The following is a 22,200-nucleotide window of genomic DNA, read 5'->3' on the forward strand; positions in this document are numbered from 1 at the left end:
AGGTCAGCAAGGCTGGAGCCAGGCGTCATGGGCAGCAAGCTCAGTTGGCGCCCGAGAGGACCGCCTGTTGCTCGACCGGTGCGCCGTTGAGTCCAGGTAGAGGTGCGTGCTGGTCGGCGGGGGTACCGTTGGCTGCTGGTGACTGTACGCCGTCCTCGGGTCCTCCCACGTCCGACTTGGAGCGCTTGCTGGGGCCGTGGCTGTCAGACGTCTCGCCGGCGGACTCGGTTGGCTGTGGGTCAGCTGAGTCCAGGAGTGACAAGCTTACCTTTTCCTGTGCCCGTTTCCCTTTCTTCTTGGGCTTGGGCTGGCCGTCTGGAAAACAATAAAACGGCAGCTCGGATCTGCTGGTTAGCTTCGTGTGGAAAACATCAAACAGCTCACCTCCTGGCCGGGCGGAGAATGACGCTCATCTCCTGCTCGTCGTACTTGTCCCAACCCTGGCAGCCCGAGCAGAACCGCTTACTTGGGTAGAAGAGGTTGAGCACGCGGCCACCCTGGCTGTCCTCTGCACAGACGCGGTCAGCAAACGTCGTACAAGCGGGCGCAACCACGTACTGGGCTTCCTCTCAATGTCGAGACCGATAAAGAAGTTCTTGGTGTACACCTTCTTGTAGTCCTGACCCGCAAAGTCCTCTTCCTTGCGCTGCATAGCCTCCACGCTGAGCTCGCCCTGCGACGCTGCCGCCTGCTCCTCGTCGGTCAGACAGATAAACTCGTTGGAGATGCTGTGCGCCTGAGGGTGGGCAAGGAGGACGTTGTCGGTCATCTCCAGGTCCTGGACCAGTGTCCTGATACGCGACTCGACCATGCCGCTCCAGTCCTTGATGCCCTCCGAGGTCCCGGCCGCAGCGACGACCTGGACATATGTTCGGTACATGCTGAAGAAGTCGACGGGCTCGAAGAGCTCCTTCCACGACGAGCCCGGGTTGTTGACAATCTTATCGGTGATCTGCATCGCTTCCATGTCAGCTTGTGTGCGCAAGGATAAGCTTACCCCTCAGCATTTCGTTCTTGACAATGGTCATGGTCGACGCGGTGATGTTGTGGGTCGAGCACATTGACGGGTACGCCGGGGTGATGACAGGCATGCGGTGGGCCATGTCTCGGCGGTCGGTCTAGAGGGTGTCAACGTTAGTCATAAAAAGGAGCCGTACCTTGGGGTTCCAGACGTGGTGGGTCATGTTGGGGGGACCGGCGTCAATGCGCTTGAGCAGAACCGGCTGGGGCCAGCCCCTTCTTGTTAGCTAGTGCTGCGGAGCGCAAAGCTCACCATTGGTAATAGATGGGGAAGAACTTTGACACGATGACGGAGGGCGCCGCGTTCGGGTACAGTTGGCAGATACGCGCCGTGAGGAGACCCCAGGCAACGCCACCAGGGTAACCGAGAACGTTGGAGTAGATTCCTCGCTCTGCGTGACCGTTAGCGCATGGTGAAGAAATAGATGGCCACCACGGTACTCACTTTTGGCCCACAACCTAATGGCGCGGAGTGCTGTGCGGAAGGTGTGCACGTCGGGGACGAGGTTAAGGATCATGTCTGTGACACGAGGACCTTGCCATCAGCACTTGGGCTTGCTGAACCAAGCACCTACCGTTCAGACTCCTCTGCGAGGCATCGTCGACGCCGCGGAGAATGTCGTCCTTTTCAATGTCGAGCTTGTCGCCAGCCTCGGGGTGGTTGACGCGGGCGAACAGCAGATCGACCTCCACGCCAGAGATGACGGTCTTGATGACGGGCACGAACGCGCTCTCGACAGCCTGATGGATGGTCAGCTTGAAACAGGGGGGCAGGCTCAGCCAGTGCCGGACGTACCGAGATCTGGGTGACGGCCGGCCAGTCACGGAGCATCTGCTGGAACGTCCCAAAGAAGTCCTCGCGGTAAATGTGTCGAGGACAGACGCAGATGGTATCGATATCAGAGCCGGGGCCGTGGACACCAAGTCTGGGCGGCGGCTGTCAGTCATGGTTTGCGAAACGCAGCTGCATCACTAGAACTCACCGGTACGAGCCCGAGGTGTAGATGCGTCCACCCGCCTCGGTGGCGACCTTTTCAGAGAGGCCGTTCTTGATCGACACGTCGTGGACAAACTTGGTCACGAGCGCGGCGATGCTGGACAGCAGCTTCTCACTTGCGATCACTGTCAGCACCGAAACGAACGCTCATCACACGAGTACGCCGAGGCGTCCGCAGCCATACGTACCGAACTTTACGTTCCTGGTCAGACTCAAACTGCCTGAGCGCGACGAGGTCCTCCATGAGAGCTATAGCACGTTGCCATCAGTGAGGCTCGGGCAACACCATGCGCGGGGCCAGACCAGCAACCTACCATCGCTCGACTTGATGTCGGTGTCCTTGGGCGGGTCCGTCGAGATCGGCGGCGTCACACCAAGCATCTTCATGTCGCCTTGACTGGGGAGGGTTAGCTAAACGCGTGAATTGACGATGGACGCTGTGAGCCACGACTAACTCGTAACCGGACATGACACTGCTTGTCACTGGAAGATGGGCGGCGTCTGGCTGCGAGGGGTAGATGGGTAGTGGGGGGAGGCAGAGAAGGCGGCGGTAGGCGGCGCGACGGGTGCGTGGTTGACGAGTTGTAGAGCTCACGGAGCGAGTTGGCCGGGGAGGGATAGTACAATTGCGTGGGTGTGGTTGCAGTAGATGGTCCAAACACGCTCTCGGCTGTGTGATGTACAGGTCTGATGGGGGGGATTGGGTGCAACAGACTGTGGACGTCGGACGTGTGGGGGAGGGGGCGACGAACAACAGAGGCCATCAGCAAAGTACTCTGGGCGGTGTGCCTTGAGACAGACACCTCCACACGTGGAGTTGGTTCCGCTGGTCAATTCGTGGCGGACGACCAGAGACAGGTGCCAACCCGCCGTTGTATCGCCCCTTGCACCACCCATGTCTCCCTAACATTACAATTAGCCTCTGGAATGGAACGAGGCCCGCCATTGCATAGTGTACAAGCTGTAAGCTGTGATGCTGGTCGTGGTGCGCACAAAAGTGTGACATTGGGTGGCTGGCGGAACCATCGTTTCGGCCGGGCCTCGCCCGTTGCCCCCGCTCTCTTGGCACACGACGCGCTCCAAAGCAAACAAGCGACAACAGCCATTGACAGCCCTCACCGACTCTTATCTGGTTGTGGTGTAGCCACTCTTTCACATATGAAGGCGTTAGTGATGACAATGGCGGCGACGTGCATGGGCCTCGTACCCCCGTCTGGACGCCGCGTGCCACAGGGCAAATGCGCAAACCCCCCAGGAATGTGAATGATTTCTATTGTCTGCATGTGATGTGTGTGTTGTATGTGGTTTTATTGACATCCTTCTTCCCAAAACGTTTGCCCTTAGGCAACGACCTTCTGGCCGTCGACATCGTGCTCCTGGGCCGAGCCGGCCTCCCACGCGGGGATGACATACGACCAGTCCTCGTGGGCAATCGCGCCGCGCTGGACGGCGGTCATGGTGTCACGGAGGAGCTTGATGGCGGGGTTGGCGGGGATCTGGTAGAGCTCGTTCTTGTACTGGATTTCGGCCACCTGTACAACGACAACTCCTGTTCCGCAGCCGAACATTCTGAGGTCGTTAGCAGGTGAAGCGAGGAGGTGTTGTGTTAGAAAGTGGAAAGAAAGTGGCACCGGGGAACAAAAAAAAAGTGCCACTTCCACCAAACAACTCACCCCTTGAGCGAGCCGTCCTTGGTACCCTCGACGATCTCGGCCATGGGAATGTCGCGCTGGACGACGCGGATGTTCTTGGGCATGCCAGGGAGGGGGAACTCGGCCTTGCCCGAGGCGTGGTCCTCGAGGAGCTGGATGATCGAGGCACGGGTAACGCCGGGAAGAACGATACCGTTGTCGAGGGACATGGTGACGAACTCGAGGACTGGGAATTCGTGTCAGCTGGAAGCTCATCACAATATCTTTCGCGATAGCCGCGACTCACCGCCGTCCTTGGCCTCCTTGATGATCCAGATGTTCATGGCACCGGCCTCGGACACAAAGTCCTCGGCACCGTGGAGCCAGAGCGACATGGCGAATCCGGGCTTCTTGGCGACCGAGACGGTACCGTAGTTGGCGCCGAGCTTGTAGCTACCGGTGCCTCCGGGCCAGGCGCGGATGAACTCGCTGCAGGCGTCGAGGCGGAGACCCTTGCCCTCGGCCGAGGCGTAGAGACCGGCACCAAGGTTGACCGAGGTGACGACGTAGAGGAGAGCCTCCGAAGCAAAGGCGTCCTCCTTGATGCCAAACGACTCCGAGGTCTCGAGGAGGGTAGGACGGATGTAGAGGTTCTGGCCGTCGGCCTGGGGTACGAGGTCGGTCTCGAGGTAGAGGAGCTTGGAGAAGAGGTCGAGGAGCTCGGCGTTGTCCCACTCGGCCTATAACAACGGGGTTAGCCTACCGACGGGGAGGGACGGGCTGCGTCCCATGTGCTTACGGGAAGACCGAGACGGGCACCCGAGCGCTTCAGGCGGTCAAAGTTGAGGTTGGGGCGGAAGAGACGGAGGTCACCTGTAGCGCGTGTTAGATGAGCCACACACAACAAACACAAATGTGTGGAAGAGTCCCTATACACATACCAGCCTCGTCCTTGTAGCACTTCATGCCCTCAAAGCAAGTAGTGGCGCTGTACGCTTGTCAACAACTGGTACTGTGGTGTGTTTAAAGTGACGTACTACTGGAGGACACCGGCAAGGGGGTCGAACGAAAGGTCGGCACGAGGGCTGATCTTGGCCTGGCCCCAGCCGGAAGTGCGGCTCCAGGGGATCTGCAGAGTGAGCGAGTGTGCATGCATATGGTATACTCACGGTGAGCATGTAGCGTCCATAGCCCTCCTTGCCAGGGGCAACGTTGTGCGAAGGGGAGATGGGCGAGAAGTAGAGGGGCGATGCCTTGAGGGGAGCCTGGGTGGTCATGGTGCTGGAGATGCTTGGGAGCAAGGATAAGATCACAAAGGGGAGATGATCGCTATAAACAAGACGCGGGTGAGGGCGGCGGGCAAGTCAAACTGAAGGTTTCAGCAGATGTTGGAAGATGTACACTGGGCGAACGTTTGTGTGTGTACGAGTCGAAATTAACTTGTCGACTTTCGTTGCTCGTGTTGGCAGGCACTCGGAGCCTGGACAGAAAGGACACACTTTCCGGCCAGCCCCGCCGCGCCACCGGCCACCGGCATCTCCGTGCCGCGTCATTTGCAGGGTATAGACGGACCTTGACGAACAGAGTGATATAAAGTACACGCTTTTGTACAAGGCGCCACATTGTCACCGACACCTGTGCGGTCATTGTCCCGTTCATTGTGAGAGCGCGAGGAGCATGTGAGCAGGCAAAGGCGAACGTTGAGATCACTCAGTTGACCTTTGGTAATCGACTCGCCCCCGACCTCGAGCTGCCGCCTCTTTACAACGTGCTGGGCAGACAACAGGGAGGTCGGTCACCAGGTATCGCCTGCAGGTTCTTGGCCTGTTTCTCAGCTTCGATTAGCTTGGGCACATGGTACGTCTTCCAGTCGAGCGACAGGATGACGCACCTGGCATCCTTATTTGCCTGCAGTGACTGCATGTGTGTGTGTGTGTGTGTGTGTATGTTTGTTGCGTTTGGCTAATGGGCGAGTCATTTTTCATCCGAGACACGCCGAAACTGGACACGGTCGTCGCCTTGTGGCATGGCTCTCCCCAGGAGCTATGCCTGTTGTCCATGAGCTGCACTAACCAAGACGATGGATGCATCGAGGAGCCAGGAGGTATAGGAGGGAAGGCCGTGAGAGAGGCAGACCTGGAGACCCCGCATCCGGCGGTGGGCACACGCTGTGCCACACGACTGAAATGCCGGAGACACGGAGATATCGCCGCGGGTAGGGGAGGGGGGGGGGGACGACCCTTGATCGCAAACGAAGGGCCAGCGCGTGCAGCTTGCCGCAGGCGGGGGGGTAGGTGGGCGGAATGGCCCAGGTGGCCGCAGGTGGGCCAGGTGCAGCAGCAGGTAGTCGTGTGGTTGCACCTGTTGGCCCGTTGGACCCGTTGCGCTGTTGCCGCGCGCCAACGAGTGCGCGCGGTGTGCAGGTGTGTGGGCGGGCGGCAAAAGGGGCAAGAGAGAGAGAAAGGGGAGGGAGGGACAAGATGAGAGAGTGGTGAGCCCCGCCTGTCCAGCCCGCCTGCCAGCCCGCCCGCCCGCCTGCCTGGCCGCCCCCTCTGCCCCCCTCCCCCCTGCCAAAGCCGCGCCTCGCCACTCTGCATGGGTCGCATCAACATGCAAGCACAACCCTTCACACAATCCCCCCCCCCCACCCCCCGTGTCCCCTCATTACTACCCCTTGTCTATTCCATCCCACCACCTCGACCTTGCTCCTTTACTCCCATCGCATCTCCACAACCTAAACATCCCACATCCCCCCCCTCCCTCCTCCTCCCTCCCCCCTCCCCACAACGCATCACCTACCCCCCCTCCCTCCCCCCAGTACTCGACATCGCGACCACACGCCGCGCTGTCAACTGCACGGACGCCTCGGCACCGCCGCTCCTGTCCATCCACCCGCCGATTCCAACATACCCCCCTCGTCTCTCATCCATCCACGCGTCTTGTCACTCACACATCCCTTGCACCACCCTACACGACACGTCTAGCGATCCGCACGACCTTGCACCACTAGGCGTTCCCAACTCCAACGACACGCCTCGTGAGAATCCTCTTCCACGCGATCCAAAGGCGTCACCGTGCGCGCGTCGAGAGAGAGAGAGCGGAAAGAGTAGTCAACCGAACGGGAGATCAACATCACATCTCCAGCGTATAGGCATTAGGCAAACAGCGGGAACTAGAACGTCTGCGTACGGACACGACGCTTGCGGACATCCACCCCACCCGCGCCCAATCGGTATAGCAAAACGCGGGTCGTCCCAAACGCGACGCTTGCGCTATCGATCGATCTTGTCGCCCGCCCCCCCCCCCACACCGCCGACCATCTTGATTACGACCTCTGTTCAACACATCCACTGCATCCACCCCGCATCCACCCCGTGGCCGCCACTACGCGTCGCGTACAAGCAATATAGCAACACTACTGCATAGCCACGGCCATAACAAGCCGCCATGACCACTCCACCGTCTTCACTCCCCTCCCCTACACCATCTTCGGGCTCGTCCCAGAACAAGCCCCAGTCCTTTTCGTCCATTGCCGCGTACGGCAACGCGTCATCCACCTCTCCGTCCAACGCTAGTCAGTCGATTGGCCCGCCCGGAGACGGTGCGCCGACCTCGGACGCGTCGTCCGACGTGTACGCGCCGGACGCGCAACAAACACCCCAGCAGCAAGCGGCTGGTTTTCAACACGCCGCCTTCCTGCCTCAGGTCACCGCGTCGCCGCCTCCTCACGCGCCATCCTACATCCCCCCGGCTCAGCACGCCATGGCTCCCGACCCGATCCACTCGCTGTCGCTGGCGGGTGGCCAGCCTGCATCAGTCTGGGGGCCAGGATGGCGTCCTGGTCCCCCCGGTGGCCCCGCGTATGGCCCACAGGGCTACCCTCGCGGTGGTGCGCCAAACGGCCACCTCACACATCAGCTCCCTCCCAACCCGCTCGAGGCATACGGCCCCGGATCGCGTCAATCTATGACATCGACGCCCGGTGCTGGCCCTATTGGCGGACCCAACGGGCCCAACGGACCCAACGGACCCAACGGCGCCCCCACCGGCCGCACGCAGTCGCAGCCCGGCGAGCCGCGCGACCGCAGGAGGGAGCGCCATCGCGAGGATGAAGGTCGCGAGCGCGAGGACGAAGAGGTTATCAGCACCATTTTTGTCGTCGGCTTCCCAGACGACATGAGCGTGAGTTTTGTTTTTGTTTTTAAAGCCGGGGGGGTGCCATTTGTTTTCCAAGTCATAACACTAACGCCCTTTAACAGGAGCGCGAGTTTCAAAACATCTTTACGTTTGCGCCCGGCTTTGAAGCGGCGACACTCAAGTTTCCGTCGGGATCTGCTCGCCGTGAGCCAGCGGCCGCGGCCCAGTTGCTTGCAGAGCTGCAGCAGCTGGCGGCAAACCAGGGCAACATGGGTGTCCCGATGATGAGCCCCGAGCACACCGACCAGAACATTGACGAACCGTTTGCCAACATGAACTTTGGCACCCAGTCGTCCACTGCGTCCAACACTCCGTCTGCCGCCATGTCATTAACACCCTCTGCACCCACTGGCGCCACTCTTGGTGCCACCGCTATTCCTCCCTCTGTCCCTCCCCGTCGCCAGACCATTGGCTTTGCGCGCTTCAAGACGCGCGGCGACGCGCTCGCTGCCCGCGACCACCTCCAGGGTCGTCGTATCGACACGCTTACTGGCGCAACGCTCAAGGCGGAGATGGCCAAGAAGAACCTGCACACCAAGCGCGGTCCTGGCGGTGACGACCTAGTGGGCATGCTCCTCCGCTCTGGTCGGCTGTCGCAGCTCGTCAACCAGCAGGCCCAGGTGCAGGCACTCTCAGCAGCCGCGGGGCTCGTGCCCGGCCAGGCTGGTGGCGCGCCACCTCCGCATGCTGGCGCTGCCCAATCCGCAAAGGAGGCTTGGGACGCTTGGCCTGCTCCTGCAGCCGCGCCCGCCGAGCCCAAGGTTGACAACAACCTGGTGGCTCCTCAACCCACGACTGGTTCGGCCAACTCGAACACCTCGGGCTCTCCCCCCTTGTCCGTCAAGTCGCCCACCGCTCGTCCCACCGACAGCAAGGCGCTCCTGGCGCTTGCTGAAGAGGCTGATGAGCTCGAGGGTTGGTCGGTTGGATCTGTCGGCATGGCCGGAATGCCACTCGACTACTCGACCTCTACTTCTGGCTCGTCGCGCGGCGGCACCGCTCCCAACGCTCCGGGCATGTCGCCGCACGCGGGCATGAGTGGCTACTACAACCAGCCCGGATTTTCTTCGGCCGGCCTTTCGTTTGGCGGTAGCCAAGACGGCAGTGTGGACCCGCGCAGCTTGGGTATTGGAAACATGAACCCCGCCGACCAGAACCCACCGATCAACACCCTCTACATCGGGAACCTGCCCGCTATTTCGCCCCCGACCCATCCTCCTAATTTCCTCGAGGAATCGCTGCGGGCGCTGTTCCACCGCCGACCCGGCTTCAAGCGCATGTCGTTCCGCCAAAAGATCAACGGCCCAATGTGCTTTGTCGAGTTTGAGGACATTCCTTATGCCACACAGGCGATGCGTGAGCTCTATGGCAACACCCTCAACGGTCTTGTCAAGGGCGGTATCCGTCTCTCGTACTCTAAGAACTCGCTTGGCCAGCGGGGCAACTCGCACCAGCAAGGAATGGGCAACTCGATGTTTGGCGGTATCGCCCACACGGTTGCTCTCGCCGGCATGACTTCGGGTCCTGCCAACAACCAGCTCGCACCTGGTGCTCCCGGTGGTTATGCCATGGCCGCCGCTCAGCCTGTGCCCATCGGTCCGCCTTCGGGGGCCGCGTCGGCTAACGACCCTCGCCGACCCAGCGACATTCCCTCGTCGCTTTCGCCTACGGCTCAGCCGTTCAGCGCCCCGCTGCCCACCTCGCCTCGCTCGCAGCGCTACTATGGTAACGAGCTCCAGACACCCACGGGAACGACGCCGCAGTCTAGCTCGGTGCAGTCCCAATCTGCCATGCCCGATGGCTCGTTCAACACTTTTGCCCAAGCAACTGCTGCGCAGGGCGGCTTTTCGCCCGTGTCGTCGCCGATCCGTACCCCGGCCTCGCTGGGCTGGGTGTCGTCGTCGTCTGGCAACACGTCGTCTGGCGCCTTTGGCGGATTCGATGCGTTTGCCATTCCGCACCACGGCCTCGGGTCGCTCAGCGGCGCAGCAAGCGCATGGGGCCAGGCCAACTCCAACACGTCGGCATAAAGTGCAAAAACCAAACATCTTTCAACCTCAACATATACCCCCCCGCCGTGCAACCAAACCTTGCACTGCTCCTGCACCAATATGCCTTTTGGGTCCCTGTCACAAAACATGTCGAGGACAGCACCACACGCTGTCCCGACCGCACGCAACTCATTCCAATAGCCCGACTACTCCAAACCACTGCCGGACCATAATCAAAAAAGTTCACGCCCTCTACACCCCCTCCCCCCCGCACCCCATGTCCGCTCATCTTGCCCAATTGTCACTGCCTCCCTCCCCCAGCCCAACCAACCAAACTTCATTTTTTTTCTTACATCTTCTGCACACCCAACACCCTCTCAACTCGTTGCATGCCTGCGTGACGACAACCACCGCAAAATCCCCCCTTGCCCTCCCGTTCATTCACACTAGCTTGTTTCATTGCGGCCGCTGGTCGCGCCATTCATAGCATGCTCGAGACGATGTATATGCGTCCTGAAGGAAAAAGCACCAAACAAGACGAAGACGTTGCAGAACAAGGTTTGACACATGGACGGGCGCGTGGCCGGAAGTGTAACTCGGCGCGCTATCGTAATCTGTCTCTGTCTCGGCTGAGCATGTAGAGTTGTCGTGTGACATTGGAGTACACTGCAAGATGGCAAGAGATAGCAGTTGGGACAAGGGGATCTGAGGGAGATAAGAGTGTGAGCTTGTGAGCGTGTTCTCCTTGTTCTCATATCCAGTTCGCGGCGATCGCGGCCGGGACAGGATCGACAGGGTCAAAGAATACAGAGCTTGTTCGGGGTCCTTACCTACTGTATGTACCTCTGCCAGTGGCTGGCCAGTGGGGCCAGTGGTGGTGGACGCCAGTGGCCAGAGTGGCGAGAACATGGGCCCCCCTGGCGACATGTCTGCAGCTAAACCCCGACCAGAGGCGGCACTGATGCATATATGTCAAGGCAGCCACGGATGGGGCACAGGGGAGAACCCACTCAAGAGTCCCAGACGAGACCATGCAAAAGGGGAGATGCAGAACGATGTGCAGGAACGCACAAGTGGGTCGCCTGAGCAGCCCCCAATCCGCCAAGGCCTCAAGGCCCCGCACTGGGACGGTGTACGTCACTGCGCCAGGTTGGGCAACCCCCGCACAAGACACAATCTCCCGCGCGAGTTGACTGAGTCTATAGGCACCACGACAGCTTCGTACTTGCCTCCTCCCCATCTCTCACACACCAACCTTACCACCACCTAGTGACCCCTTCACTTCACACAGATGGACCGGCCACAGCTGAGCATCTCTCCAGGTGGGCCGGACCGCGATGGCGAGCAGGGAGCCCAACAGCCACCCCGCGGCGGGGCGCCATACTTTCGGCGCACGTCGCTGGCCATCGCCGCCGCCCGGCGGTTCACGCTATACGAAACGCAGGCGGGCCAAGTACCCCCGACGCCCATCCTCGTCGGCTCGCCCACGACCATGTCGGCCGCTCCGTCCCCCGCAGTCGGGACCGGCCACTCGGCGTCGCGGCCCATCTCGCCGCGCGTCGCGCGCGTCCAGGACCGCGTGACCGATCCCGAGGCCCCACCCATCGGCGTGACGTTTGGCGGCATCAGCGTCGGCGGGACGGGCATGTTTGGCGGCCGCGGAGCGCCCAGCGCCGCCATGTACGCGTCCCCGCTGCGCGAGGAGGAGAGCGAGGACGAGGACGAGGGCGCGAGCCGCGCGGCCATGGTGGCGCGAATGGCAGGGGCACACCTCCACGACGACGAGAACACGCCGTTCCTCCGCCCCGGTATGGGCTTTGGCGGGAACTCGGCGAGCGCGACGGGGTATAATGGCGGTGCCGGGGTTGGAGGGGTTGGAGGAGGGGTTGGCGGCCGCCCGCGGCCAGCGAGGAGGAGGAGCTCGGCCGCACCGCCGCGATACCGCTGGCTGAGCGGCAGCGGGGTCGGCAACACGGGCGACGAGCCCGGTGTGGATGTGCGCAGTGCCCGCGACCAGGAAACGTATGCCCACCTCAAGGCCCGGACACATGTCACTGTGAGTATAACAGCCTGTGTGCGGCGGCGTTGCTGATGTCCCCCAGGTCGTCGACTACTCGTCCGACCCCGATGCCGACGATACCAACGTCCGCGTCGACTTTCCCGGCGGACGGCTCGCCCAGTGGCTGGCGAGCAGTGCTGGGCAGCGGCCGGTAGTCAATGGAAAGCATATGGGCGTGCGCTGGAGTGAGTTGAGCTGCCTCCTGCTCCATCTGAAGCTCTGACACTGACGACACAGTCCACGTCGCAGGTCTCAACTGGGAGGTCATCAAGACCCTCACTATCAAATTCCAGTGGGTCGAGCTAGAAGTCATTGACATTGTTTCCTCCCAGCTCACAACGCAGACTCCACCCTCTGGCCGTCGAGGACGCCCTGCGCTCCAGCCGTAACCCGCGCAGCAAGTGTGATTTCTACAAGACACATCTCTACCTGCAGATCCTCGTGCAGCACATCCACGCCCCGGACCGCTTGGCGCTCGCGCGCGCCGCAGAGGGCTTTGACGACACGGAGTGGCCGTCTAGCATTGCCGACGACGACGAGTTTCCCATTGAGGGTCCTCGTCGTCGCAAGCCGTGGGCGTTTTGGAGGCACAGCGGAGAGATCAGGCTGCCTGAAGGTGTCGACTCGGTGTTTGAGCCGAGCGTGCGGGACACCATGGGACGGTCCAACGATGTGGGTACCACATACGCATTTCCAAGCTCACCCACAACAGACAAAGAAGGGCGTGCAGACGGCCGCAAGTCGGATCGCTATTGACCAGCTCTCGGCGTCGTGCATGGTTCCAATTCGCAAGGGCGTCCTGAGCGTGTTCATGATGAAGGACGGCACGCTCATTTCGCTGTGCGCGCACGAGATCCACGAGGCCCTGGAGCCCATCTACGAGCGTCTCGAGGACGAACACTCGCTCCTCCGCCGCTCGGGTGATGTGAGCATGCTGGCACACGCGCTGCTGGACGTCACCGTCGACCTGGCTGTGGAGATTACGCAGGCGTTCGAGGAGGAGATTCTCAATGCAGAGTCCAAGGTGCTGGTCCAGGCCCAGGTGAGTTGTGTCCGTAGTCACGTTTAGCTCACCCTCCAGCTCAACCTGGTTCGCCGTCTGCACATCATTCAGGCCCAGATCACCCGCTTCAGGCGCCAGCTCTCAGGTCTCCTGCACGCATGCTACATCCTGCGTGATCAGGATGCACAGCGTGCCCAGGCAGCCGGATCACTCACCTTGCCGCGCCGTGCTCGTCTGGTCAGTGACACCGCGTCCATGGCTACCAGCGGCAACAGTTCTGGCGACACGACAGGTACAGGTACACCGCCCACCGCATCGGCTTTGAGCATGACGCCAACCAACGCACCGGCCAACCCGCAAGCAGGCATTGTGGGCCCCATCCCCGGCCACCATAACGGACATCTCCCAGACCACTGGACACCGGCCGCCGCATCAGCCGACCCGTCCGCGCCACCAGGCCGTGAGAGCCTCGCCCCACCAGCGGCATGTCCCACCCCGACGCTGGTGAATGGCGTCAACCAGTCGCTCGGATACTTCTCTCCCTTGGCAAAAGTGTACATGAACGACGTGATTGACCATTTGGAGGTGGGTAGGATCCCCCCGATGTTTGTCTTACCCAGCAGATGGTCGTGTCCTCGGCGGAACAGTTTGTCGGCACTTGTGACCACTTGACCGACTATGTCTTTGTACGTGGTGCATAAGGCTAGCAACCACTAACCACTTTTGCAGAACGTGCTTTCGTTCCACACAAACAACTCGATGGAGCGTCTCAGCATCGTCACCGTCGTGTTCCTTCGTGGGTGTTGTCCCCCCCCCCGGTCGTGATACCCATTACTGACCCCGCACAGCGCTGACGTTCATCGTGGGTTCCATTCCATTTCGCGCATACGTGCTTGCTAACCCACCAGGCCTCGTACTTTGGAATGAACTTTACAGAGTTCCCCTCGCTCGAGAACCCAGACAGCTACTTCTGGCGCGTCGCCGCACCGTGCACCGTCGCCTTCTTTGTCGTCTTCAGCTACGGGTACATTGCCCAGGCCCTGGGCAACACGGTGACAAAGCTGCAGCGCTACCGCCGCGAGAGGGACTTGGCTGTCGCGATGGAGAAGTAGGTAGCGGTCATGCACGCATCTTGCGGAATAGATCGGGGAGACGTTGCAGGACGGGGGATGCAGGTGGTACCAAAATGAACTTGCGAGAGGCAAAAGATGATGACGACCTCTTGGTCGTCTCCTATATACTTCCTGTCGGGGAATCGAACCCCGATCTCCCGCGCTCATGTGGATGACAAGCGAGCATACTGACCGTTATACGAACAAGAAGACGATGTTTCTCAACGGGCACTGTGTAGCCGTTGGTGGTGTTTGGGAGAAAAAATTGATTTGTTGCTGCGTGTTGGCCGTTGGAGGGGTCCAATGCATCTAAAAATATGTATAAATCGATACTCCATACGATATAGCCGTAAGCTGCTTGTCTGGGGGATGTCCTCTCCTATGTGGGACCGTTAAAGTGGAATGTACGACGGATGGAAAATATCCGAAAATCGGCGAAAATCATGCCACCGAAATTCGCCACACGATGATCTCGCGTCCATGCGTGCATGTGTAATGCACATGGGGCGTGAGAACGCTCATCATGGTGCGACCCCTCGCATCACCAGCTTGGTCCCGCTTGCACGGCTGCTTCCGTCTCCTGGCTGCCTCCAGCATTACAGGACACTCGACCGCTCACCACTCCATAACACATCCCTCGACCACACGCTATGGCGGCTCCCAGCCCTCTCAGCGAAGCGCGGAAGGAAGACTCGAAGGCCAATCTGGGCAGGTTCCACTACATCCACGCCATGGCTCCAAAGCCGAAACCACCACCGCCGCCGGCACCGCGTTGGGCGACAGCTGCCGCCGACACAGACACAGACATCGATACCATCCATGACATTGACCCCGAGCCACCATATCCCTGCAGAAAGTCGAACACAAAGTGTCCGTCCAAGTCGTCCATCGAGCTCGACGTCTTTGGACTGTCATACTCTGGCCATGACGCTGCGGCGGAACTGGAAGCTGCCATCGCCGCCATCAACACTCGCGCGGATACAGTTTACGCCCCGGGCCAGGCCGGGTACATTGAGACCAAGTTTCTCACTGTACTCCGCGGCGAGCCCCAGACCTACTGTGCGAATGAGTCCACTGCAAGAGTCCGCTTCTCGCCTGGTAAATGGGACCAGCCGGTCGACACCCTCGTCAAGGACATGAACGCTGTGCGCCGAGCCCTGGTTGAGAAGGGGTACGAGGCGTACTGGAGCTGCGCCCGGGTTGCAGACAAGCGCAACTGGGGCACGTTCACCTTCACACCTGGCGAAGACGAGACGGACGAGCTCACCGAGACTGAAGCGCGACTGTTTTGTGCCAAACTCTGCATGGATCGCGGGCATGAAACTGTTGACGTGTTTCTCCCGTTCAAATTCCAGGCTTCGCGCAGACGCCAGAAACCCCTCATGGTCACCGTCAAGTTTCACCATGCCGCCTCTGTTCATCTATTTGAGGCGGCAATCGCTGGTGAAGCGCTGGCCAAGGGTCACTACACCGTCACATACAGCCCATGCACGGGAGTCATCTTCCCCGATAGCCCAGCAACGATCGCCCTCCCGAATGTCTCGTCTCATTCGCTCAAGCTCATGGAGTGGCAACTTGTCCAACGGATTGACGAGTTCAACGCCACCCGTGGACTCAAGGAAGGCATCGTGGTGCGGGGCCGTCTCGTACATGCCAAGCACTACGTCGTCACCGTATCCTCCATGCGCCTCGCAAGCCACCTCTGTCACCCAGAGTGGGCGTACCAGGACAGCAATGAGTTTGTGTACGACCTCAACGAGCACAATTTAGCTCGCCGGGACGCTGTCCAGAACAGAATACGCGAGCAGCAGGAACGCCAGCGACTCAACGATCTAGAGGAGCTCGACACTCTTCGCTCAGAGACATACCGTGGACTCAAGGGCGTCGAGGATTTGAGAAAGCTCCTTGCGACAGAGCGACAGCAGATCGACCGTCTGGTGTTGCGGTTTGACGAGGACCACAAGCGATACACGACAACGTTCTTGGCGTTCATGGAGATGCTTCAAAAGTGGCTTGCGCATCATAACCGCATGGCCGGTATCTTCCATCAGACACTGCTCCGCCGGTCGGAAACTGGGTCGCTTGAAAATCAGCAACGGCTTATCCATGACCGCATCAGCAATCTTGACATTCGGCTCGCCGCCCAGGCGGCAAATCCGATATCGGTTGAACATCTTCACGAAAGCAGGGGGGATCTTGTCGCGCAGCGCGAGGACCTTTACCAGCAGCTTCAGGAACGCGAATCTGGGGACGCGCTGCTGGAAGCTCAACGTGATCAATACCTGGCCGACTTCAACCGTGACTGTGACTTTGGCACTCTGGTTTCCGAGCTCCGTGCTGCCACATTTGAGCCAGTGGAGGAGGACGTAAGGGCAAGCAAGCGTCCTCGGCTGAGCAGTTCGCCCAAATGAGACCCCGGGTACTTTCGACTGTTGTGATCAAGTTGAGGTCGTTGTACCAGCCAGCTACGAGATGGCCCATTGCAAGTCACCGCAATATTACATGGAAAAAATGGCCAAAATTCAGAAAATATGTTCATACATGCGTCTTGATGAATCCTCTGCGTACAGTACACTTTGCATTTGACCAATATCGACTTCGTTCCGGATCTTCAATTACACCCGACACCAGCTCAGACCCTGTCAATGTGCTGCACCTCAGCCACATCCTTTTCCATTGCGGCCGCCGCCATGGCCTCGTTGTTCTCAAAGAGGTTGGGCTTGACCTTGTGGAACTTGCGCGCGGAAACGTGGTGCTCAAACTGATAGCTAATCTCCGCATAGGTGTATCCCTGGGGCTCGGGAAGGCGGAAGTAGATCCACACGATGCAGATGAGGCAAAAGCCAGCCCAGAAGAAGCTGGTCGTCAGCTAGAGAAGATGTGCACAACCGGAGCTGCAACTCACGCAGTCTTGCCACCCCAGTTCCAGGCCGTGGGGTTGAGCATGTACGGCATCTGGTTGTCAGTCGAGTACCCGTGAGAAAGTGTCCACTTACAAAGCTTCCATTGACAATTCCCGCCACACAGTACATGCCACGACCGAGGCTGATGGTCTTGATAGCGAGGTGGCGGGACGCAAACTCGGTCACGAGCGAGTAGCACACTGTGCCAACGGTGAACTGGTACGCGACCGACCAGATGAGGAGCATGATCCCCACAGCCCAGGACGCGCCGTTGGAGTGGATAGTTGAGACACCACCAATGATGATCAAGACACAAAACATCCAAACGCAGCCGTAGAGGTAGAGCGAGCGACGGCCGACGCCAGCAGCCATGATGAACCATGCAATGAAAACGCCAAAGGTGTTGATGGCGTACTGGACCATTGAAAAGGTAAACGACGTCGAGGTGGAGAGACCGGCCTGCTGGAGAAAGTAGGTGCTGTAGCCCATGAACGCCGAGCCGCAGTACGACTGCACCAGCCAGGACATGCAAGTGAGTTCGGTTCTGCGGAGGTTGACGCCGCGGAAACAGTCAAGGTAGGTGGCGCCAGCAGTTGTCTCGCGCTCGAGTTGGACAGTGTGGTGCATCATGGCCACAACGGCGTCCAGGTCGGCATGTTGGTTGGGGCTGGTAAGGCGCTCGAGAGAACGACGAGCGTCCTCCAACCTCCCCTTACGGGTGAGCCACCAGGGCGACTCGGGAGCGAGAAAGGCAATAACAAGCAAAGGGATTGGCCAAAACCATTGCAGAGCGTAGGGAATACGCCACCCCCAGTCGTCGTCGCGCTGCAGGAGACCACGGAGCATGGCAAGGGAAATGAGCTGGCCAATGCCCCAGCACGCGTTAACCCACGTCGTGAGGTACCCGCGCAGAGCGACGGGGACCACCTCGGAGGCGTACGAGGTCGTAAGGGTCTGAAAGATACCCCAGGGAATCCCGCACAGGATCTCGGCGGCGAGGAGCATCTCGAGGTTCTTTGCAAAGAAGAAGAGGAAGATGACACCCAGCATGTAGACTAGGCCGCCAATCATCGTCTTTTTGTATCCGATACGCTCTGCAATGAACCCGTTGAGCTGGAGCGTGAGCTTGGAGTAAAAGTAGAGGCAGCTTACGATGAGACCAATGATGCCGCCCACCCCGGCGGAGTTGCCGAGAGCGACTTGCCAGTGGGCTGGGATCTGGTACGTTCCGTTGGGTGCCAGCACGCCAAACCGCTTGACAAAGGAAGGGTAGGCATAGAACGAGGAGAGTAGGATGACGTCAAACCCTGAGACGGGTCAGCGGTGCCTCATCAGTCATCACTCACCTTCCATGACCACGGCAAATGAGATGGCCATGGACCACGCCACAGCCTTGGGGTATGTCTTGACAGCCTGGATGAGGCCCATGTTGTGCTCTCCATCCGTGGCCTTCTGGGCGAGGAGGAGTTCCTCTAGCTGAGGCTGAGCGAGCTTCTCATCGACATGAGACTGGGCTGTCTCCAGCTGTGGTTGGACCGTGTCGGTCATGTTGATAATGGAAGTAATTGATAATGGAAGTAGTTGATAATGGAAGTAGTGTCTTGTTCAGGGGAGAGGGTGGTGTAGTTGCATCCTGGGATCGACCTTGCCCCTTCCTTTTAAGCAAGACTGATCTCTTAGCGCGGTCCAGAAACAGCCACATGACTGAGGTGCCCCAGTACCAGATGGGGAGTCGTCTGAGGCACAACATGTGGGGCCGAAAGTGGGCGCACGGAAAATGTTGCAAGGTGTTCGAGGCCTCCGCGCGAGCCCACTCGGCAACCGGTCCGGTGGAGCCTTATGCACTCATTATCTCATGTGATGCAGCTCCAGCGGGCTGCGCTTTGCCGTTGGAATGAAGACTAGTTCAAGTAGAGAGCAACGAGCAAACGACATGACGGGCATTTCACGGTCGCTCCAACACCGGTATCGGCGCCGAAATGGACTTCGGCCTGATGCGAATCCAATCAAGTGAAAGAGGTACGAGGATTGCGGCGCTCTGTGCGCAACGCTACGTGGTCTAAGTATAGTGTCTCGCAGAGAGCTGGTGGGCAAAAGAAGTGGAAACAGCAGATGCAGACGATGGGCTCGCAGGCACGGGACTGCGCGGCACGAGCCGGAGTACTCGCCGGAGTACTCGCCGGCAATGACCGGTGAGATTACCGTCCCCTGGAGGATAAACGTGTAAATCCCGAAAAATGCATCATAAATGCTGCAGACATTCAGATCTTGCCCATACCGTTCGCTCGGCTCGCTTTGCATTGCCGGAGGAGAGGAAGAGGTTGTAGATGGGGTGTATCGCCAAGCCTGCCCAACACGTTGGCGGTAGCCACCTAGCCGGCGAGTGCGGCCGCGAAATGCCGAGCGGCTCCCAAATGCCCTCTTTTGTCGTCCACCAGCACTCGTCTGCCTCCCCGGCAAGCTGCCCAGCTCAACCAAACCGCAAAAGAGATGGTCCCTTGCTCTGTAGAGCAGGTTTTGGAGCCAGAGTGGATTGAACACCCGACCTAGCGATGATCCGAGACGAACCTTTCGATCCACCTCAGTCCTGATGACTGAACTTCAGTCGCTCGCTCTCCCAGCTGAGCTATGTCTCCAGAGACCGTGTGTGACGTTTGACGGGGTCGAACCGCCGACCTTGTGCGCAACGCTCGACTGTGGGACAGTCCAAGTGTTAAGCACACGCTCTAACCAACTGAGCTAAATCGCCTGATGTTGAGCACGGCGGCTGATCCGACAGGTGGCGAACGACGAGAGTTGTTTTGATCTGTTGCCACAAGACTGTCTGTCCCCTGGGTCCTCTGATGGCCCCCGTTGCGTGGTCATGACACTGCTTCAGCTGGTGAACCGTTAGGGATCAGAAGGTGGCAATGGCACGGCCTTATGTGCCGGGCTTGCTCACACCAAACGCCACTGTCGCCCCACCCACAACTCACCCTCACAATGAGCGACTGGCTCCAAATACTGCACAAGATGGAACACGAGGCCGCCATGGTCACAGAGGCTACCGACATCGGTGAGGGGAAAAGCGAGGGGAGTGACAGGGAGGAAATAACCATGGCCCCCGCCCACATGTCGCACCACCCTTCGCGCCGGCATGACATTGCAAGTGATCTCAGAGAATACGCCCGCCACCTCCAAGTCAACATGAAAATGCGGAAACGCTGTCAGTGGCGGCTCGAAAGCGCCATTGCTGCTCTCGAGGACACGGACTCGGACCTTGGACAGTATCACCTCTGGACTCTTGGGAAGCCGACCACGTTCGACCACAAGACCGAGTGGAAGAGGAACTGGGGCGAGGAAAAAGTTGCCTTCTACAAGGCCAAGATGGATCAGACAATGACGGTGTGGGGCCAGCTCGAGTTCGAACGAGACCAGCTCCTTGCCGACAAGCGGCTGTTGCATCTTGAGAACAGCCATACCTTTACGGATTTCATAAAGCTCAAGAGGAGGTCGGACCCGAGTGTTGAGGAGGTGGAGGACATGTCTTGGGACTTGGAATGCCCCGCGTGCAAGGAGGAGGCAGAGGAGGCGGCAGCCCGCAAAGCTGAGCGTAAGGCTTGGTGGATGTTGCCCAGGATTTCTCGTAGGTGCAAGTGTCCTCCGAAGCACTGTGTAGTGATGTGATGGTGGTATGTTGGCATCAGTCAGAGAGACGACCGGGTGTGGGACTGATCAGGGGGTGACCTGTGCACTGACATATTGGCAGTTTCACGTCGGTTGTGACTCCTGTCGTGTGTCACAGATTCGCTCGATACACAATGGAACAAACATGGATCAGGACAGAGAGTCTATATCATGTCCGCTGCTGTTACAAGCATGCTCCTCAAACATGTGCACCGGAAGCGTGCAAAGTTAGTTCCTTTCGTTCATCAACAGAGGGTCGTCTTGATGACATTAGTGACTGGTACCCGACAGCATTACTGCGGGTATAACTCCCCTCTGTAATGTCATTTCTCTGCACGATCCCCCGCCACCACCACCATGGGTGACTGGCTCAACGCTCTCAGGCGGCTGGAGGAGGAAAGGAGCCCCCCTCAGCAGCAAGCGCTCGTCCCCATCCTCATCCCTCAGCCCAATCCTGCCGCGATGGTAACCAATCCTACTCGTCGACACGCCGTCGCCATACAGCTCGAGGACCTCAGACACGACCTGAACCTGATTGCCCAGCTGATCGTTTGCCACACTGCACGCGGCGATTCCTTGGCTAAAGAGATCGAGGTGGCCGAAGCCATCGTGGCAGAGCTCAAGGATAAACACCAGCAGAGTGTGGCCGAGTCCAACCGGCTTGATCAAGTTGGAACACTGAATATCATGAAACAGAGGCTGCTGCATCAGGAACTCTGTGTGGATTTCAAGCAGTATCAGGTTCTGATGGAGCACGGTCTTTATGACATTGTGCGCATCAGCGACAAGCCCTGTACACCTCTTCCCTCGTTGCCCAAGGAAACGATCGGTCTCTGGAAGGATGGGCCCTCGGGTGGCATTCTCAAAGCCTTGACGGGTGAGGTACAGTGCAAGCACCTTTCGCAGGGGCCGCATGTCCATTTCGCCGACCTCCCAGTGGGCCATCAAAGGGAGTGAAGCGGAGTGAAGCGGCGTGAAGCTGAGTGAAGATGCATCGGGTTCAACCAAGGCCACATGTGGCGCGCCAGTGGGCGCCGATAACTTGCGCGACAATCTGTCTGGTCCGACACACATGTACACACACCGACCGTCCGTCCGCACTCACACCCGGCCATGTGCGCCCGCTACACAACGAGCATGCGTCAGGACTGGTCAGGTCCGCCAGCATACAAGAAACGCCCACTCCTGCCCCGCCTCAGCGCATCCGTCCCACCCACCCGGTTGTGCACTTGTCTTTCCACTCATGATCACTGGACAACTCGGGTTTTTGCAATCGACTGCCGCCTCACGTGTGGGCTAGTCAGTACTTAGGGGAGTTGACCGAAAAAGGTCTTCATACTTACCTTGCTTGAACCGATCAGTAGCCCTCACCTTGCTACCGGTTAGGCTTGTTCCTTGCCCATTGCACAGCGACTTATAGTCTCAGGGAAGGACCTCGTCTTGTGCTGGCTTCGGCTGGTTCACTCGCTCCATATTTGGCTTCACTAGTTGTCCTCTCGGGGGCAGCTGGTACTACTCTTTTGCTGCTCAAAGGATGGAGATGTAGACGGAGGTACGGAGAATTGAAAGGTGCGCTGTGATGGCATAAAGGGACGGATTGTTGACGGGCAACGTGGACCCT

General features: G+C 59.3%; 8 protein-coding genes and 3 non-coding genes across 11 annotated transcripts; 5 read left to right on the forward strand and 6 right to left on the reverse strand.

The window, feature by feature from the left end:
• Positions 1-40: 40 nt before the first annotated feature.
• Positions 41-2,486, reverse strand: PAP1 (polynucleotide adenylyltransferase; the record flags this gene model as incomplete). The annotated part of the gene is made up of 13 exons (XM_028618219.1): positions 41-315; positions 467-508; positions 559-960; positions 998-1,118; positions 1,158-1,236; positions 1,274-1,412; positions 1,466-1,555; positions 1,596-1,761; positions 1,817-1,946; positions 2,004-2,132; positions 2,206-2,266; positions 2,332-2,414; positions 2,473-2,486. The coding sequence occupies 13 exons, from the start codon at positions 2,484-2,486 to the stop codon at positions 41-43; spliced, it is 1,731 nt and encodes a 576-aa protein (XP_028473175.1).
• Positions 2,487-3,357: 871 nt separating this feature from the next.
• Positions 3,358-4,925, reverse strand: EHS24_002481 (uncharacterized protein; the record flags this gene model as incomplete). The annotated part of the gene is made up of 7 exons (XM_028618220.1): positions 3,358-3,586; positions 3,691-3,895; positions 3,956-4,388; positions 4,448-4,521; positions 4,590-4,636; positions 4,686-4,777; positions 4,818-4,925. 7 exons carry the CDS (start codon positions 4,923-4,925, stop codon positions 3,358-3,360), a joined length of 1,188 nt encoding a protein of 395 aa, XP_028473176.1.
• Positions 4,926-7,095: 2,170 nt separating this feature from the next.
• EHS24_002482 (uncharacterized protein) lies at positions 7,096-9,875 on the forward strand (the record flags this gene model as incomplete). Its single annotated transcript, XM_028618221.1, has 2 exons — positions 7,096-7,830; positions 7,908-9,875. The coding sequence occupies 2 exons, from the start codon at positions 7,096-7,098 to the stop codon at positions 9,873-9,875; spliced, it is 2,703 nt and encodes a 900-aa protein (XP_028473177.1).
• Positions 9,876-11,127: 1,252 nt separating this feature from the next.
• Positions 11,128-14,010, forward strand: EHS24_002483 (uncharacterized protein; the record flags this gene model as incomplete). The annotated part of the gene is made up of 10 exons (XM_028618222.1): positions 11,128-11,892; positions 11,939-12,080; positions 12,133-12,187; positions 12,240-12,567; positions 12,608-12,937; positions 12,977-13,483; positions 13,522-13,584; positions 13,628-13,694; positions 13,747-13,760; positions 13,807-14,010. 10 exons carry the CDS (start codon positions 11,128-11,130, stop codon positions 14,008-14,010), a joined length of 2,475 nt encoding a protein of 824 aa, XP_028473178.1.
• A 128-nt stretch (positions 14,011-14,138) lies between these two features.
• On the reverse strand, positions 14,139-14,220 carry EHS24_002484. The gene has a single exon. It is a non-coding gene; the product is annotated as a tRNA-Asp (tRNA).
• A 440-nt stretch (positions 14,221-14,660) lies between these two features.
• Positions 14,661-16,421, forward strand: EHS24_002485 (uncharacterized protein; the record flags this gene model as incomplete). Its single annotated transcript, XM_028618223.1, has 1 exon — positions 14,661-16,421. One exon carries the CDS (start codon positions 14,661-14,663, stop codon positions 16,419-16,421), a length of 1,761 nt encoding a protein of 586 aa, XP_028473179.1.
• Positions 16,422-16,642: 221 nt separating this feature from the next.
• EHS24_002486 (uncharacterized protein) lies at positions 16,643-18,461 on the reverse strand (the record flags this gene model as incomplete). The annotated part of the gene is made up of 4 exons (XM_028618224.1): positions 16,643-16,868; positions 16,916-16,965; positions 17,007-18,220; positions 18,260-18,461. 4 exons carry the CDS (start codon positions 18,459-18,461, stop codon positions 16,643-16,645), a joined length of 1,692 nt encoding a protein of 563 aa, XP_028473180.1.
• Positions 18,462-19,431: 970 nt separating this feature from the next.
• Positions 19,432-19,549, reverse strand: EHS24_002487. Its single transcript has one exon. It is a non-coding gene; the product is annotated as a tRNA-Phe (tRNA).
• Positions 19,550-19,561: 12 nt separating this feature from the next.
• On the reverse strand, positions 19,562-19,662 carry EHS24_002488. The gene has a single exon. It is a non-coding gene; the product is annotated as a tRNA-Val (tRNA).
• Positions 19,663-19,895: 233 nt separating this feature from the next.
• On the forward strand, positions 19,896-20,678 carry EHS24_002489 (uncharacterized protein; the record flags this gene model as incomplete). Its single annotated transcript, XM_028618225.1, has 2 exons — positions 19,896-20,538; positions 20,662-20,678. 2 exons carry the CDS (start codon positions 19,896-19,898, stop codon positions 20,676-20,678), a joined length of 660 nt encoding a protein of 219 aa, XP_028473181.1.
• Positions 20,679-20,936: 258 nt separating this feature from the next.
• On the forward strand, positions 20,937-21,536 carry EHS24_002490 (uncharacterized protein; the record flags this gene model as incomplete). The annotated part of the gene is made up of 1 exon (XM_028618226.1): positions 20,937-21,536. One exon carries the CDS (start codon positions 20,937-20,939, stop codon positions 21,534-21,536), a length of 600 nt encoding a protein of 199 aa, XP_028473182.1.
• Between the last annotated feature and the right edge of the window lie 664 nt (positions 21,537-22,200).

Source organism: Apiotrichum porosum (genome assembly GCF_003942205.1).
Source record: "Apiotrichum porosum strain DSM 27194 chromosome Unknown scaffold_13, whole genome shotgun sequence".
NCBI lineage: Eukaryota > Fungi > Basidiomycota > Tremellomycetes > Trichosporonales > Trichosporonaceae > Apiotrichum > Apiotrichum porosum.